The 18,843-nt window shown below is 40.1% G+C and overlaps 1 protein-coding gene across 1 annotated transcript in view; it reads right to left on the bottom strand.

The window, feature by feature from the left end:
- Positions 1–7,759, bottom strand: part of CD44 (CD44 molecule (IN blood group)) — a 56,330-nt gene extending 48,571 nt beyond the window's left edge. The window contains exon 1 of the mRNA XM_074809785.1: positions 7,592–7,759. Within this exon, the coding sequence (XP_074665886.1) occupies positions 7,592–7,658 (67 nt within the window). The 5' untranslated portion in view covers positions 7,659–7,759. The remainder of the gene's footprint in view (positions 1–7,591) is intronic.
- Between the last annotated feature and the right edge of the window lie 11,084 nt (positions 7,760–18,843).

The raw sequence follows: 18,843 nt of genomic DNA, 5'->3' as shown, positions 1-18,843 counted from the left end.
GGAAATGTCAGAAGAATGAATAAAAGAATTTTCTTGTCATTTGAGTCTTCTCTGAGGCCTGTCTCTTGGAAAACGGACTTGGTCTCTACATTTCATTTTGCCTGAGAATGACTAAGTTGCTGAGCAGAAGTTTAACTTGATCAAAAGCCTATAACCTTCTATCACAGACACAGGCTGACTTTCAGATGTATTGGACTGTTTCAGCCAGATGTCCCAGAGAGACGGAGATGGATTAGTGGGGAAAACAGTAAATAGGTGAAAGAAACAGAAAAAGTTGTTCAAAAGAAGATGTGGCATTTAAAAGATATAGATCGGTACCACCTGGATACACACAGTTGCTGCACAGTGACACTCAAACTTCTCTGGACTTGTAACATTCTGGCCACGTGGCCTTCTGGCATAGTGACCAGGTGGCACATCTTCATGTTAAATTAGAGACAGTGGGTCTATTCTTGGCTCCTCCTCTGACTTGCTGGGTCATTTTAAGTCTCTTGGCACTCAGCTTTCCCAGAGCATCAAGCCTTTATGTACAATCACTTGCAAGACCTCAGAAGATAGCTGATAGTTATCACTAGGAATTATTGCTTGAAACAGGAGAGAAACTTGACTCAATTTAAGACATCACTCTTCCATTAATTATTAAATCAGTTTTAAAGTTCTCAAACCTAAAGAAGTGTTAAGTTTGACAGTAGGACAAAAGATATGTCAGTTCTCATTTGCCAAACAGCTTCAAACATCCCTGATCATAGAAAGATAAGTCTTGAATAAGAACTTTTTAAGAAAACTATACTTCGTATTCGCTCTTGTCTAACAGGAAGCAAGTGTTACTGAGTTGAAAATAGCTGCCAGTCTTCAGTGTGTGTATAGGTAGCACACACACAATTAAACAGAGCAACAAAGAAGAGTTTTATCTGGTTTTTATAGCACTGCTACTGGAGAAATTGATTTGAGCAGAATACACATTATTTCACTTCCACGTTGTAAATGTTCCTATATATCAAATTTATGCATAAGCAATATATAGGCACAGAGGACAGAAACCTACATTTATAAATATGAAGACTCATTAGCAAAAGAGTCTTTTCTGCACTTGCATGCCTGCGTGAATGATAGAAAAGGGAAAGGACATGTAAATTAATGGAGGACACCTAATCAAGCAGGAGGAAGAAGAAAAGGGAATTGAGTGAAAGCAAAACATTAAGATGAGTTCAAGCCTCACCCTCAGTGTCTTCATTATTAATGAATCATGTTTCTTTACAATTGGCAAATACTACTTTCCCTAAACCTGCCCGGTTAACTATTCCATATTCTTTGTGCAGAAGCCTCACCCAGAGAACCGTGATGGAGTTGGGAAGGCCTGGCTGCCCCTGGCCTTAGTCTCCTCATTCTGCAACAGGGATACTTCATCTTATCTACCAGATGTGCAGTGGCAGATGTCAAAGAGTAGGTAAACAGCTAATCACTACCATCGCAATCACCCCTACGGAAATGTAGAACTAGTGCATTGACAAGCTGTAGAAAGATCAGCTGCCAGACTTGCTTAGTCTGTTTTGAGTGGGCACGTAGACTCTACCTACTCTCTGAAAACGGCTGCACTCGTGCTGCTCTGACAAGCATGAGACCAATCCCTTGCTGATAAGCCTCCCTGGTGGCAAGATACACTCTCTCAAAGACGCTGCCAAGTTAAGGTTGGTGCTTGACTTTTAGAGCTCATTTTGGATAGCAGCTTGCTTGCTGTCTGGACAGAGCCCACTCACGTCTGCCCACAGGGTGCTGGGTGGCCACGGACCATGTGCTGAGCTCCATTTCACCTTTCACTTCTGTATGGGAACGCTGTAAGAAACTATGTATTACATCTACCCACACATACCACACCCTGCTTCTTTACAGACACCTATCCATTAACAAAAATAACAACAAAAAAGCCCCCTAGGGAAATATACTTCTGAGAACCTGTTTTGCTAACATGCTGCCTCTGTGAGACATATATAATCAACAAAAGCTATGTCACAGCAGATTTTTTTACTATTATACGTTCTGTCAAAGGCAGCTTCTTATTTATGAAAGCAGGTATTTAGTAAAACAGACATTAACTGTGTAGTTGATGATTGCTGGCTAATGCCCTTCTCTAGGCAGCTGTCAGCCTGTACCCAGCAACCTCTTTTATAACCATCTCACATTGCTTTTGGAACAGTATCATTAGCAGAAACAGAGACAGAAGTTTTACCACAGCTGCTGCATGTCTGATTTTTTTCTTTTCTTTTTTTTTTTTTTTTTCCCCACAAAGGCACAACTCAGTCTCTTAGAGCTTCCAGCTACTGAGCCTAGCTCAGTCGTTGATAGAAGGAAAGAAAAAAGTGAAGCAATGTATTTTTCAAACTGCAAATGTAAGTAAAATTCAGACCTTCTCCGTGATTTTTACTTTGAATTGGCATGGTTGTGTGAGCTTCCATGTTAGTAGTTGCTAAAACTGTAGATTATTCTTCAACTCCTTTCTGTCGTTTTTTTGTTGTTTTGGTTTTTTTTTTTTCTGTTTCACAATGTGGGGGTTGAAGGTTATTGTACTGAAATAAGATTGCTGCATTATATAAAGCAGCCAGTGTTGCCATGTAGAGGAACTGGAAAGTCCCAAAGCCAGTACGTACAAAAGAGAGTTCAATTATGTTCTTAATTGTAGGCACAGACTCCAAAAATGACTGCAGGTTTCGTTAGGCAGGAAACAGTCACGGAGGTTTGAACTTTAAATCGCAATTAGCTGAACTCTCAGTCTGACTGAAAAGATTCTCCAAGGAAAACCCCTCTGTCTCTCCGTTGCCATTTCACATTACTGCCTGCAAACTCATCCACGTGATGAGCTGCTCTGTCATCCTTTGGGTGGGATCGGCTCCGGCAGCAGCGGCAAGGGAGGAAAATCACAGCCAGCTGCTACTGATATTACTGCTGATGCCACTGTAGGGAGGCCTGTGATTTGGCGGGGAGGAAACTGATAAACGTTCAGGAATGACACAATCCTCTCTGCCACCAGTATTAGCAGCAGCCATAATGGCTACTGGTAATTACAGTGTCTGATGGCTTTGAATTGATTACCACCTCCCTGGGAGTGAGAGACAGCTAGGTGTTAACAGCTGATGAACTTCTGGGCTAGTCTAGAAAGTGACTATCAGCTACACTGGCTTCACGCCTACAGTTGTCAATAACCCACAGAAAACGGTCCAAACCACCAGATATATCACAAAGAAACACTTACAGGTAAAGGCAAAGAGTGAAATAGCTTGTGGATGTGGATTTTACTTGGTAGCAACCATCATGTATGTATCTGAGATGTGTTGGGGACAAACCCAACCTCTGTCTTGCTCCTCTGACTTTGCTGGCCTTCAATTCGAAGGTTGAACTTCTCTAGTCTAAGACTTCAATTTAGTGCTGAAAGCTTAAATTTGATAAGGCATGCTCTCAGTTACTAGCTGATGCTAAAATATCATGTGTTTTGAACACCATGAATTGTTCAACTACAATGTTGTATAGTTTTGAAAGCAGGCGAGATTACTGTGGTGGGTCATGTCTGCTTCATGGTTACCGTCTCTATGAAGTTACAGTTCACAGGTAACTGTACATTTAGCCTTGGTCCTGGAAAAAGCAATTTTAAAGGAGTTTGGCAGAACACCTTCACTTGCTCTCTCTCATAGAATTATATATATTTTTTTTAAAAAATCTATGTTTTGTAAATAATGGAATACATGTCATATGAAGTTGAGAATTACCATCTTCTATCTTGACGGTATTTTCAAACACTTATCCGTTAGTGCTGGAACAGAAATGCAAGTCAAGAAGACCAGAAAGCAAATGGGGAAGCTTTCTTACAGCATCTCTGGAATTCCAAAAAACTTTTAAATCCTTGGGATGACTTATCCTCTCCTTATATAAGAAGCTCAACATAATTTTTTTCCCTGCAGTGTATTCCACTACCGGTCAACTACATTCAGAACTAAAATTGTCCTTTTATCAAAGAAGAAAAAGAGTTACCAGAGGTCTTCTACTCCATCTTCTTACTCAGTAGTACAATCACTAATACCCAAACTGTCCTTTAAAGATGTTTATCTGGTCTGTCCTTACCTAATCTGCCTTTAAAAATGATGTCTCTTAGCAACCTATTTTCAAATGCAATTACTGCTCAGTCTAGCCACTCCCTCTGAATACCATCTCTTCTCTGGCAAGAATATTGCCATCTTGCATTGTTTACCCTTTGCTTTTTAATTAACCCATATCCCACAGAGCTCAGCAGAGCTTCTTCCTCCGCCATGTCAGCAACACCATTTTTACTTTTTCTAACTTTTCAAGTATCTATAAGCTCCACTCCTATTATACATTAACTTGATTGCTGCTGCTATCTTCTTTATTCCTCATTTATTTTCTCCTGTTTCTGACAGTTGCTGTCCAAATTAGCGGAAATGTCTGCAGAGGTTTACACTAGGTTCTTGCTTGGATACATTTCAGATTTCTTCTCTAACTCTTCAAGACTTCATGCAGTCTATGTAACTAATTTTAGTTGCTTCCTGTAATCCACCATGCTCCTTGCCATACAACCAAACATCCCTTTGAGATCTACATTTTCCCTCACTATATTTTCCTGCTCTCTTCCATAAGTTCTTTCATTTGAAATGGCAGTTGTCCTTCAATGAAAGCATTTTTTGTACCCGTTCATGAAATTCTGGAGAACCCATCTTTTCTACAAGTATTTTAGCAGTAATGAGCTCGTGGTTCTCTCTGCTGTTTATACCCATCTATCAGCATCTCAGGACTTCTCATCCTGCTGGCATATCCTTGCTACAGTAGAACCTCATGCACGTTTAGTTGCTATATGAATAACTGCGATATTAATACTGTCTTCAAGTCCTGGCCTATAAAAGTCATGGGAACTGTTCTGGAAAGAAAGACACACCAGGTATGGGGGGGAACATTTCATTTAACCTTGGCTAGAGCTACCAGTGGTTTTAAAAGCATTTAGTTAAAAAAATTCTTCCTCAGTTGTATGATGCTATCTTTCCTCATTAAACCTTTCTCTGACTTCCTGTTTTTAAGGTTCTGCATTGTGGTGAACACCAGTAACTAAAGAATCAACAAACATTTCTCCAAAGATTGCAAGACAATCCTCTGCCATGGTTTGTTGGCTCTGTGTGTAAGAGTATTTCAAGGGCAGGTATATAACCTTTCCATTAAACGATGATGGAAGTTCAAGTGAACTTTAATAAAGTCTAGTTACTTTGCAGCTTTGGGAAAATAGCCAAGACACACAGTGTAAGGACTAAGTGAAAATAAACTAGCACAAAGACCTTCTTCAAACTGCTTTATTTACAAATTTACATGATGGATATACAAGCCAAGAGGCAGGCAGGTCCCTTCCTTTCTCACTGACTGATAGCTATAGTAGCCCTGTCTCGGAGCCTTACCTTGTACTGAGACTCTGGCAACCTCTCCAGGGCTAATAGCTAAGCTCCCTCATTTCATCTTTACTACTACTTCTATTCCAGCTTCTTCTAGTTTGGGGGTCAAAATTGTAGGATTCGCATTGTGTTAATCAAGGAAAACTTTGAGAGAAATATTTTTACAAATACATAATGCTCACAGGGGAAAATCTCCCCCAGAATCATTGTTAACCAAGATGTCAGCATCTACGTCCTCCTGGATCCAGACTTCTTAGACAAGAAAACCAACATGAACACCATGCGTACACCTTGGTCACATGTCAGTGACAATGTGGTCACAACAGCACAGAACTCAGGATGCATAAGTCTTTCAACTGCTCTCTCTACCTCATCTTTAGCAACCACGTTAACAATAACCCCAGGTCCTTTCTAATTCTGCAAAATTCTGTACTAAAAGAATCAAAATTCCAGTTTGGAAGCAGATCTGAATTTTGTCTTCAAGCAAGATGCTTCCCAAAAACAATGGCCACTACTCTATGATACACAGCAATGTCACTGGTTTTAAAGAAGAAAATAAAACCACCACCAACTAGTGTTTTGAAGTCATTGTCGACTACCAAGTCATGCTGGAATGTACCCCATACCAACTAAAATATATTGTAGCTGTAGTCTAATGCCTTGCTAAACCATTAAAGAAACTTCCCTGTGGGGCATATATGAAGTTTGACATACTTTTTTTGTAACTATGCTGAAGACTAGATGATGGGGCTTTCTGCTATGTCTCACTGTAAAAATGCATTACTCCCAGAGTCAGTGCAGACCCTGCTTCTTTAGAATGTTCCTGGCAGCTCATAAAAGGAGAAATCAGTTGAGCAGGCGGTAACCAAATAATTATAATACTTCTATAGCACACAGACTTGGACCAAGCCAAGGTTTTAAACACATCTCAGGCATATGTTTACCTACAGTACCCCTGCCCTTTCTCTAAGGGCTTTATCCATATACCTGATTTTAGCAAGAGCATTTTGACACAACGGACAATTTTAGAAGGAAAAGTAATGAGGGCGCTTCATCGATCACAGATGCACTGGGAACTGTTCACTCCGACACACCCATTCACAGACTGGCAGCGCTGCAACCATTACAGAAGTATCCACTGCTGCTCACACAAACGAGATATATATTTACTATACGCTCACACAGAGCCCTTGGGTGACAATGGCCATGAAAAATGTATTTTGTTACACTCCTGGAACCGATGAGGAGAAGAATAATGTAGAAACATAATTGCTGTCCCTAATCACAAAATGCCTGGAGGCAGCTGCTGTCACAGTGAGAGTCTGTTAAAAGCATGGCCATTTCCCTTAAACACGGTTGAGCCTTCACCATGTGACATTTCAAAAGCATTTTGTCATTTTGGACAGACAATTTTTATTTTTTCTTCTATATTAACATTTAATTTTTAAATACAAATATTGGAAGCACATAACCAAGCTACAGAAAGTTAATTGATAACTGAATTTTGTGGTCACTTCAAACCCCCTTTGTTCTAAATTTCATGAGTCAACCCCAAAGAAACCTCAGGAAGTCAGAAACAAGCACGCTTGGCATAAAAGCTCTCCAAATTTCAGTCACATCACTGCAGTTTTGCTTTTGTTCAGCAAGGCTGTGTCCAAACACAGTATGTATTAGCTGTTAGTTCAGACCATGTAAACTCAAGAATGCAGTTGTTGTATGCTGGGGGGGTGGAGAGGGGTGGGGGGTGTCCAACCCCATCCCCCCAACCCCCCTCTTTTCTTTACTGTCTGAAACGGAACTGGGAGAGCAACGAAGTATGTAACAGCAGTCACATTGTCGAACTGAGCTTTACCAGAGCTATTCTGCTTTCCCTAACACACTTCTGTTCTGAGTTTAAACTTCACTTTAATGTTCTACAGTTCACTTTTTATACATCTGGAGTTGTCCTTTACAAGCAATACACAGCTTCCCGTGATTGTACAGATCAGCACAGCTGAGGTTACAGTTCTAAAGCATCTCTGATAACTCTTAAAAATGATAAAACTTTGTATAAAAATAGACACAAGAAAGCTGTTAGCTATCTAACAGAAGAGCTCTTCCTGTCTAAAGCATAAACTTATTAGCAACGGTGTTTTCATTCATAAAAAACTTACGTGTTTCTGTTAGACAAAGCTTCAGCAAACATAATCCAAAAGTTGCCCATAAGGAGAAGTTGGCCATTGTTTTCTTGGAACTGTTTTGCAAAAAAACAGAGATCCTTGCAAGCTACGGAAAGAAGAAAAGCCCAGACGCTTGTTAAGCCTGCAGTCAATGAGTCTGAAGTTTGCTGCACTTTATATTCTGATTCAAAGGAACTGAAGTAATGACATAACTGGGAGGGGGAGCTCCATCAGAAGTCACACCCATATTGCAACAAAAGTTACCCAGCAGTGGAAGAAATGGGAGTGGGAGGGGAGTTAGTACTGACTAAGCAGCCACCCTTGAGTTTTAAAGAGGCACTAAAGCTCCTCTTACACAAGTACAGTCAAAAGTTATACTTATTGCGCTTGCAGGAAAATTTGTGTAATCTCTCTTGAGTTAGCTCAGAAAGGCACTGTTTGTTATAAGCTTCCCCTCCTGCTTTTTAAAATCTCCTCATTATTGCAAACCAGGTGAACATAAAGCACTAAAATTTCTGAACCCCAGCAAAGCATCTACAACTTCCTGCATGTTTCCCAAAAATATTTTGCTTATTTTGCCCCATCTCACCAATTTCTCTTTTTGCAGTTCAATTTAGAGTAAGCACAATGCCTGCTTTGCCATGAACCTTTCTAAAACGTTTCTGTTCGTCCCTGGAGAATAACCTCATGCAGAAGGTAAGTCGAGGCAGTTCAGTCTCCCACAGCCCATTCCACCCTCGGCTTCCCTGTACAGGCTGCTCCAACAAAAGTGGTCACTGATGCCAGCGCCAGCAGTGATACTGAGGACTAAGGCTGATATTTTATTGCATGGATGGTATGAGGTATGGAATGAATTATTCCTCCTATTCCCAATTCACAAAGCAGAAAAACGTGATGAGAACGTATGACGGTCTTTGACATTCACACGAGGTCTCAGTTCCTGAGGGACATATGTTCATTGCAGCGTGGGGTTTGGGGTGACTCTAAATGCCACATGAAATCCCTGGTCAAAAGCTCAAAGCCTCTGTAGGTAAGTGAAAGGCATGTCTGTCGTGTGCCTTAGCAATTTCTCAGGATGCCCCCGTGCACTGGCAGCTCTTCAGAGCTGCAGAATTGCGACAGTGGTTTGTGTGCAGCGGAATGAGGGGTTGGTCAGGGATCACCAAAGCCAGGACATCTCACCTTTACCAACCAACATGTGGCAATGACTGACAGCCAGTAATGCCCCAATTTCAGTTTCACTCAGCAAATTTGAAATGAATAGTTCTATATCAGATTACCGTTTTGTCGATCCTCCCACTTGAAAGAATTTTCTCATTAATTTTTAATCTCTGTTAACACAAACAGTGGAAAAATACAGACAGGTCTTTCCAGCCACAAGCACAAGAACGTTACACAAAGAGGTTTTCAGGACTTTGCCTTCTCTTTGACTTTTGACTTAGAGATGGCTGGCTATCCTTTCCTTAATCAGACAAATTTTTAGCAACAGGTTCCAACAGGCTTTTCCTACAGGTCTAGAATATCTGATGGGACGAGGTTAAAGTGAAAATCTTTCTTTAAACACAGGGGATCTTTTTATTAACAAGCTAACAACTTTGAAGTTACAGATAAAACACCTTTTATTTAGTGAATACACTACTTTTTCTTTTTAAACAAATGGCTTTAAAAGCAAGGAAAAAACAATCTCCTATACACCTTCCTGTTTATAGTAGTGGAAAAGGAATAATTCTGTGAATTCCTGTATGTTTATAGCTATAGATATTTTGGCACTGAAATATATGAATGAAGTTTAGTGGGATTTAAAATGCTGGTGCACAGTTAATGCATATCTTTTTCTTCAATTGCTAAATGACTTTTAAAATTCACCCCTATGGATGAAACAAAATAATGGAATATTTCATTAAAATTTAAGTATCTTTGAGTCTTATTTTTCTGATGAACATAAATATCTCTCTGTTAAATTCCTGTATTCACAATTATATGGAATGAAAAAATGAAAGTAAGTTTTCTTTGGCACAGGTAAATGGAGACTAATGTTCATTTCAGTGATGTGGGCAACTGTTACAGGCACAAAAGTCTTATTTTACCAGGAGTGGAATTTCCTAGTCTCTTCATGGCCTGAAGTTTCTAATTCTAGCCCTTCTAACAGCAGGTTATGAACAGGTGGTTTTCTCAATACTGAATATTATTTGATATGCATCTTAGACTTCTCAGCACTTCTGCGTGTGTTTGGTGGGGGTAGATGGTATTGCACTTCGGGAAGTCTCCTGCTTGTTGCCCTATAAAATTGGGCTAAGATTAGGTGTGATTAGACCAGGTGCATGGATGTGCTAGTACCCAGTTGCAGAAGGAAAAGATAGTTGTATATAAGAAAAATAATGAATCACAGTACGTCATTTCATGTGATAAACCACAGAAATAGTTAATGAACTATATGCATACAACACATAAGTTTGTCCAGTTCATATGCCATCCGCCTGCTCAGATGCCAGCCTAGGACACACACTTGCATTCCAATGCACTGAGTGCTTCAAAGAGATGCCATTAACAAATAAATAGCAAAGCTGACACAAAAATATGTCCTTCTTTCCTACCCAAACATGGAATTTTTTCCCTAAAATATTTTGGCCTGAGGTAGATAGCAGTCCAGATTTAGCCTGGGTGCAGGGCCTGATGTTACCCAGAAAATTTAGTCAAAGGAGATGTATAGATCTGGGAAAAGTTTTTTTGGTTTATAGGGTTTTCTTTGTGAGAAATACATAACTTCTCCTTTAGCTTGGGGTAATCTTAGTATACAGGAACAAAAAAATCCTAAATCAAACCTTCAGCTGAGGAAATGCAGCAGAGCATCATTGTAAATTGAGTTTATTCCCATCATGGATCTGTTCCTGTGACATTATTGATAATAAATCACATACAGCTAAACTTTGAGCTTTTGGAATTTGCTTACTCCCTTGGCAACAAGCAGCTAATTTGCTGACACTTAAAATGTGTAAAATAGTAAATAGTACCAAATGAATTAAGTTTTCAAAAGGCAATGAAACTATACAACTGGAAAGGTTAAAGCCTAGCATTTTCTGTGAAGCCTTTGACACAGCAGACACTGAATCTATGATGGTATAATTTAGTACAAGAACACCAAAATGATTAATTAATTATTTTATCACATACATGAACTGTTGCCAGCAGCAATTAATTTTGATAAAAATCCTATTAGGGAATACATGTATTGGAGCCCTAGAAAAGGAACACACAGGACTTACAGCGATATAAAGAGATGTCTTTGTGGGAATCCCTGTAGAGGATGAAATTCTGGCCTAGCTGCAGTCAACGGCCAAAATTTCACTGAATTCAGTGGGGAAGCCTCTTCCTATAACGTATATTTATTTGGGTTTTATTATATGGACAGACCAAAAAGTGAATGTACCTGAAGTTACGATGAAAAAAATGACACCAGTGGAGATCAGTTTCACTCTTAAATGGGAACAATTGAAAGGGGGAAGAATGGAATTTTGTTTCTGTCAAAATAGCTGGCGTTTGTATTCTAAAAAACAGGAACTTCAAAAAAGGAAGCTTCTAATTTGAAAAACTTTTTTTTCTATTATCGGCAGAAATGCCTTTTTATTTTAATTTAAAAAAATCCTTTTCTGAATATACTTTGGTGGTAATTTCAAGCTTGTTATGGGGAGTGGAAGAACATAGTTTTGGTGAACATAAAACCCACAAATCTCATTAGGTAATTCTGGCCATGGCAGCGTACGTTCTACATAGACTACAGCCGGTCTGTGAGCCTGGCTGCAAGTCAGTGTTGGGGGAGGAGGGAGGATTTTATACCCATTTAACTGTAATCTCAGTAAGATAAGGTATTTTTAATAAGGTTTCCTCCTGTGTCCCTAGACTGCAATATTGTTTCCTGCATTTCAGACCAGATTTAATTTCCATGATCAACTCTGAAACCAGGTTTTGTAATGGAAACGGTTGTAAATGCTTCAGTGTGACAAATCCTGTACTGCACTCTTTTCTTGGGCTCTGAGTGCTGATGGGAAGCATAAGAAGAGCCTGTGCTGGTCTAAGCCAGAAAAGCTACTCTTTTGGCTGGAGGGTAAAGCACTCCCTTGGGAAGTTGGGCACCCGGTTCTACTCCCATCAACCTTTTGTTCCTAGATGTAATTTACAGCCTGTGTCCTGCAGAGCATTAGGAAGATGAACAATGGCTCCTAGTTGTTTACTTCTGAAAAAGGCAGCAACCCAGATCGGCACCTACCGCATGGATTCATCAGCCTGTTTTACTGGTTTGCCTCAGATCCCTAAACAACTCACTAATCCAACACAGGCAAAAATCTTAACAGCCAGAATCGCTCGAGTAGGCTATGAGGAACTCTTCGCAGCAAGGATTTTCCTGTGGCAGACCATGTGGCCCCATCAGCTTTCTTGTTGCTAGCACCATCCCAAAGCACTCAGTCTCCAGCTGACCCACGCTCCCAGCAGAGCACAGCCAGGACATCTCAGCACCAGTCCCTGTTCACAACTGTCACACCACTACTCCCAATTAGGTACTACATTGTTGGGGAGGGGGCAGGAAACCTGCACACAGCAGATGCCCAAGCACGCAGCACAGGAGCACTGAACGCATTAGTGACTAACTGAGCCACAACCAGCTGAGTAGAGGGCTGGGGGCTCAGGAGAGTACAGGGGGAACTGAGGGGAGAAGGGGAGACACATTTTCTCTGCAGGTGGTTTCAGTCTGTCTCTGCTCCTCCCTCCCCCTGGTTGGCCCTCCCAGCACACACCACGCAAAAAGAACCTGGAAACCAATCAGAGCATGAGCTGCCATCTTTGCGCTAAGCATTCTGTATTCCCACCGTCGTTTTTTTCATTTGCAGTTTAACAAAAAGTAAATCAAGCTTATACTGGGCCATTTCCAGGATGTGCTCTTCCTCGTCTCCCTCATTCTCCTCCCTACTGTCTTTCCATTCTCTTCCTTTTGATTTTGCTTCTTGACTTCTGCCTCGACTTCTTTTGTTCATCTCCACTCATTTCTCCTTCTTCTTAGGCCCCATCCTTTCTCATCCACTCTCCCTTCTATGCAGCGTGATGGCGTAATTAAATCAAACATTTAAAGCTTCAGAAGAGCGGGTGAGCTTTACAAAATGCAAACATTCACACGACTCAGGAAACACTTGATATCGGCATAAGCAAAGTGTTAACTGTACCTACAGATAACTCCTTAGAGGCTCTTATGCCTAATATGGACCTGGCCAGAGCCGTTCAAAGTCAAGGGCAGTTTTCTACTGATATTGTGGAATTCTGAGTCAAGCCAGCTGTGAACAGCGATTGGTTTAGTCCCAGTATCTATATTATGATAACTCTGCATACTGTATTACGTTTTTTCCCTGTATATGTATAATCTGAGAGGACAGAGGGATTGCATCAGATTTGTAGCCACTGATAAAATATTTCCCTATCTAAAGAAAGTAAAAACCAGTCTTTAGTTGGATTCATTCATGGAACAATTTCTGTTTATACCAGGTTTGTTTGTGCCAGTCTTGCCATAGCCACATATAGCATAGCCACATTTAGGCTGTACACTAAACATAGCAGTCTGGGAATGAATAGTTAGGCCTGTCTTTTCCAGTTACAAAGAACACTAAAACCAAACCTGGTCTGTATATAAACAGAAACTTACTGAATTTCAGCAGTCTCCCTCATAGTTTATGACCCCTGTGAAAGGTGGAAGGGAAGGAAAAGTCTCCTAATTTTAGACCATAATAGGCATGTTTGTTTTCAGACACAAAGATAATAGCTGGTTCCAGCCTGGCTCTAAGAGGCAAGGTGCAGGTGTGTGCACATAGTACGATGAACAGGGTGAGGAGCCTGACAGGCACACCAGTGCTCGGTTTTAGATTGCTAAACTTGCTGGGTAAAATACACATCAAGAAGTCTGCCCCTCTTACACAGCTTTAGGTAATGAATTGCTACAGCAGTAGCATCTTCTTCCTCAAATTGACTCCTCCTTGGTGCAACTGCAGCAGCTTGTTTACTAAGATTTGATCCTCTCTGCCTGGGCATACCCAGACAAAGCCGGGACAGCTGTCTCCCTGAGCACAACTGCAAAACAGGGAGCCCAAGGAGGTGCCTCAGGTCCAAACAGCATGAAGTGCCCCTCCATGGATGGAGAATGTACAAGGCAGGACCACCACCATCCCCATTTGCCCCTTGGAGCTCTCTTGGAGTGCGTAGAGGTGGCAGTTAGGAAAGCACTTTTCATTTCTGAGCTCTACATAATTTATGTGGGAATTGTCAAGGAAAATTAACAATGACTTCTGAGAGAAATTGCTTTGTCTATATAAATAAACAAAAGAAGGTAATTCTGGGTGACTCTGCAGGCAGGAGTTTTGTGTGAGGCTGGGACAGAGGCACAGGAAATAGATTTCATAAAATCAGTGAGACAAAAACTGTTTTTCCACATCTCCATGTTCCTGAATTTCTGGTAGAGAAATAGGTAAGGGAGTAGCTGAGTGCTATTACAACACAGTGAGTTTATCTTAGAACTGGGAATTGTCACACTAGACCACACATCCATTGCCTGCTTAACAACTTGGCTTAAGCAACAATGAAAGGCAATATTTTAGAAATGAAAAATAAACTCTCATTTGGGATATTATTACATAGTTGGTAAGAGTTCAATTATGTATTGAAGCTTTTCTTTCATTACATACTTAGAATAACACAGCTGTGTTTGAGAATGTATGTTCCTTACTGACCAAATGCTCCTATTACTTGTGGTTTATTTGCTTTGTCTTTTCTTTAGTAAAGCTGAGTGATAATAACTTACCGAAGTTAAGAAAAAAATATTATCTTGAATATTATTTTTAAAATGTGCTTGCATTCAGTTACAGTCCTTTTGGATTGTTGTTGGAGGGATGTTCAAGGTGGCAGGATCTACAAGCAAGAGAAATTCTACACAGAAAAAAAGAAAGTCTTTTATTCAATTGTAAATTACAAAATTTGCACTATGCTGATGATTTATATAAATACATGAATCATCAAATGACACAGTATCACATGTTCATCGTTGCTAACCAACCCCATATAATCTTTTGGTTTCCACATGCTACTTTTTCACTCATTTGTGATTCATTGGTAAAGAAAATATTTGCTCAGGAATTCACCAGATTCTTCTGAACAATGCATGTCTGAAACATTTGCAATGTGTTCACAAACTTTTAATTTGCAGAAATGTACAACCGGCAATAAATAAAGTATTATGATTTATTTTTTCACCTCTAAAATATTACTTATATATGCTAAGCATTTTATTGAAGTGTTGGAAGGATTAAGGAGGTCATGTCTGAACAGCATTTTGAACAAGTCAGATCTGGAAAACTATTAAGACTCCTTGAGATGTTAGAGTTGCAGCCAACTTGCACTGAATTTACAAGAAATTATCTATGTCTGAGTCATCTGAGATTTCAAAGATATGATATGAGAACAAATTCAGTGTACAAATGGACACGGGAACTAGCAGGAGAGTCTGCAGTTTATCTGCTGTCCATTGTACCTGGAAGTCCCATCAGTCAAAAGCCCCTCATCCTCTTTTGCAAGATACATTAAGATAAGGATGTTTATACACATAAAGATTTAGCTGGGATTCATACTCCACCCAGTTTACTTTCTATAACCAACCCTTCTGTAATTGTTACAAAAATTTAATGAAAACTTTCCCTAGGGGAATGGGTAGGAGAGACAGAGATAATAGCAGGAAGAAAAAACTGTCCTGTTGGTCTGATAGATCTGGTGGTAAAATAAACTCTGCACACCACTATCTAGCACGAGGAACTGCTAGCAATACCACAAAAGGAGTATCATACTAAAAAGCTTTTTGAAAGTCTTGGGACAAAATAGAATACGTTGAGTGCACTCCTGCAAAGCTTCTTTCCCTTACGCAGGAGGACAGTCACTGCTTGGTATCAGCTAGCCCAGGAAGGATAAATCTACATCAACATCAGCTCTTTCAGATTTATTACTCCCCAAGTGATGAATTATACGAGGCATATCTCAAGGGGCATAGATGTGAGATAGACAGGCTATGAATGTTCAACAGTCTAGTTCAAATAAAGATATAAGGATACTAAAGCTTATCTCAACTATTTAAGGATTCTTTTTTAACTTCTCCCTCCCATATTCAAATTAAATTTTTCAATCCCAGCCTAGCTAGTTTTTCCTCTCTTCTTAATCACACAGCTCTCTACAGACAGATATCTGAAACCCAGTTCACATGGCCCAGTCTTTGCTGAACTTAGCAATTCCAGAATACTTTGCACTTTTTCTAGCTTAGCCCATTAGAGAACTAATTGAAGCACTCACAGAAAACTGAGAAATAAAAAGGTAAAAATACGCCAGACGCTGCTAGTCACATGAAGCCAGAAACTCTTACTGAATGTCTGAGGAGGTTCACATTGCATCTCTCAAGAGATTACTCATTTCCTCACAAAATACGAGTGCGTCATGACGAGGGCACAGCAGATCCTTTGCGCAATATTGTTAAGTATGGGAATTTCAGAGAACAGAAATATCATTTCTCTCTAACTGCAAATATAGGTTACAGTCTTAATTACTCAGATTGTGATTATCTGAAACAGAATGCAGTCAAGACTATAAGACTAAACACACACCTATGAGTGAGTAAGACTAGATTATTTGATTGTACTGGTTTTTTGCCTGGGATGTGGAAGACAAGGATTTAGGTCCTTTACCTGCTATGCCCATTTCAACCACAGCTGCTGGCCCAAGAGTGTACACTAGGTAGTGGAGAGTTTGGTCCCCTTCAGGTGGGTGTCTCAAGCATTCATGTTGAAGTTGCTCTGTTTTGCTTAGACAGTTAGGGAAATATTAAGCCAGAGATAGAAAATGAACCTATGGCTGGATGGTTTTGTTTGACACTCTTGTGGGGTGACTGAGATCCTCTTATTTCCTCAGGGAGTAGGCTGTTTAGCATGTATTTTCACATCTGCATAGCAAAGGAAGCTCTAGCCTTCTGTCAGCTGAGCCTGCTTCAGAGCTGAAAACATTGTAGTCACACTTGTATGGCATTGCATATGAGCTAATTAGCCTTGCATATAAACCTAACTAGCTAGGACCAGCTGCATTCTGTTAATGATCTACGACTTTGAGGAACTCATGCTTCTATATAGCTAGGCATTACATCATGTGGAAGTACCAGCTGGGTACATCTTCATCACCTTCTTCAGGTGAAGACTTCATGGAAGTCATGTCCTTAGTCCCTTGAGGTGAGCTTACCTAAAGAATACAGCACCTTGTGGGATCTAGTCATAAGTCACCAGTAACACTGCTTGTGACCTTTCAGATGATAAGAAAGGGAGTATCTCCCAGACTGTCTTTTCCCCACCTCCCTTCTTTTCTACTTTTGCAAGGCTCTGCAGGATTTCAGATTTTGCTGGTATGAATTTAGGCTGAAGCAATAGCCTATTCAACCCATTCTTATTTGGCCTTGCCAAATAAGAAGTTCTTTGCCAAGCAGGAAACCTGGCCAAGCAAGACTAGGAAAAATTCCTCCTGAGACTTAACAGAAGTAAATGATAAAACTCAGACAGGACGAAAATTAAGCTGAATATTAGGAAAAAATTAAGCTGAACATTAGGAAGGTCCTGCTATGATACCAGCTACGTAGGGGGATAGCTTCCGAGAACACATTCATCCTTGCTGAATGATGGATGAGATGACTAGACCTTTTTAACTATGAGTCTGTGATTTGCTTAAGAGGATCCCGCATCTCAAATGCTGTACTTGAAACATCCGAACAGTCACTGAAACAAACACTAGGAATCAATCACGTCATGGTGGGATTTACCACTCCTCAGAGACTTTACTGCAGAAAAGGGGTGCTTTCAGTCACACAGCTTTCGGGCTGAAACTCAGCTACTAGTTTCCTCTGTTTCTTGGAACACAATTTAAATTACTTTATGGGAAAGAACTTTCGTATTTGAACCCGTCTCCTCTCTATTCATGTTATTGACCATCTCACAGACATCCTGGATTTTGCATTCCTCAAGAATCTGTTTTATCATTCCTGATGGATGAGAGATTACCAGTAGATAGCCAATTACTAGGTTAAAATTGAGGAATGGTTTGAGTATGAGTTTATGAGATTCATTCTTAATGGTCTCTTACTTTGAGCTCCAAAAGAAACACCAACTTATCTACACTTATCCTTTGTCAAGACGACACCATGTTCTGTGCTGTGCAGTGCAATTAGACCCTCACAGGATCAAGATCTGAGAATGGTTTCTACTGCCTCACAGATTCAGTAATTACTTTTAACATAAACAAGAGAAAACGTGGGGTTTGATGTCTGGCTGAATTGAGAATTCAAGTCACAGGCATTGTAATGAAACAAATCTATACAAAAAAGCATTCTCTTAAAGAGACATATAGTGATCATCTAGGTTAAGTACACTCTCATTCACATGCTATTAGACATTTGTCAGTGCTTTCCACACTGAGCTATTACTTTGCAAATGATGGTCACTTTTTAGAGTGGTAAGCAGTGCTAAAGAATTTTGGAAATCGTAACTGTGCAGCTCTGACTTGTTTCATAAATTATTATGAGTGGAGTGGTACAGAGGGAAAGAAATCATAGAAAAAAGGGACACAGGATTTGAAACATGTGTACCAGGACTGGGTTAAATGCATTCTTTTCTGCTTGGCATTATTTTAATGGGTCAATTAATCATTTTTGAGCTGCAGCTCAGAAACATGAAATACATAATGCCCTCTTCCTATACGTATGGTAGTAAAGTAAGGAACGAGTATAAGATCTGTCAGGAGATATGTTTTTTTGTCACTGAAAATATCAACTCTAGAGAGACAGAGTTCTCAAGAAAAATATATTTCTATATTGTCTTTCAGATGATTCTTTACAAAGCTCATTCATGTGTGTGGTTTTAGCCATGCAACACTGACCGTATGAGTAACACCAAAATATCTTCATAAATCTGAGAGCCACGAGACAAGTTATGTAAAGTGGGGGGAAAAGAGGGGAGTTCCAGGAGAGGTTCACATGATGTTGGCTCCTTTTTTTTTCTGGGGCAGAGTTGAGTTGAGATGGACACACAGGGTGACCCACCAACACTGGCCTCAAGTCATTCTCTCCTACAGGCAGAGACGCAAATTCACCAGGATCTTTGGTCCCAGCTGAGCCTTCCCCATGGTTAAGTAGTCCCAGA

The sequence above is a fragment of the Strix aluco genome, chromosome 31 (genome assembly GCF_031877795.1).
Source record: "Strix aluco isolate bStrAlu1 chromosome 31, bStrAlu1.hap1, whole genome shotgun sequence".
Taxonomy (NCBI): Eukaryota; Metazoa; Chordata; class Aves; order Strigiformes; family Strigidae; genus Strix; species Strix aluco.
Note: the sequence above shows the minus strand (reverse complement) of the source record. Positions and strands in the feature narration are given on the sequence as shown.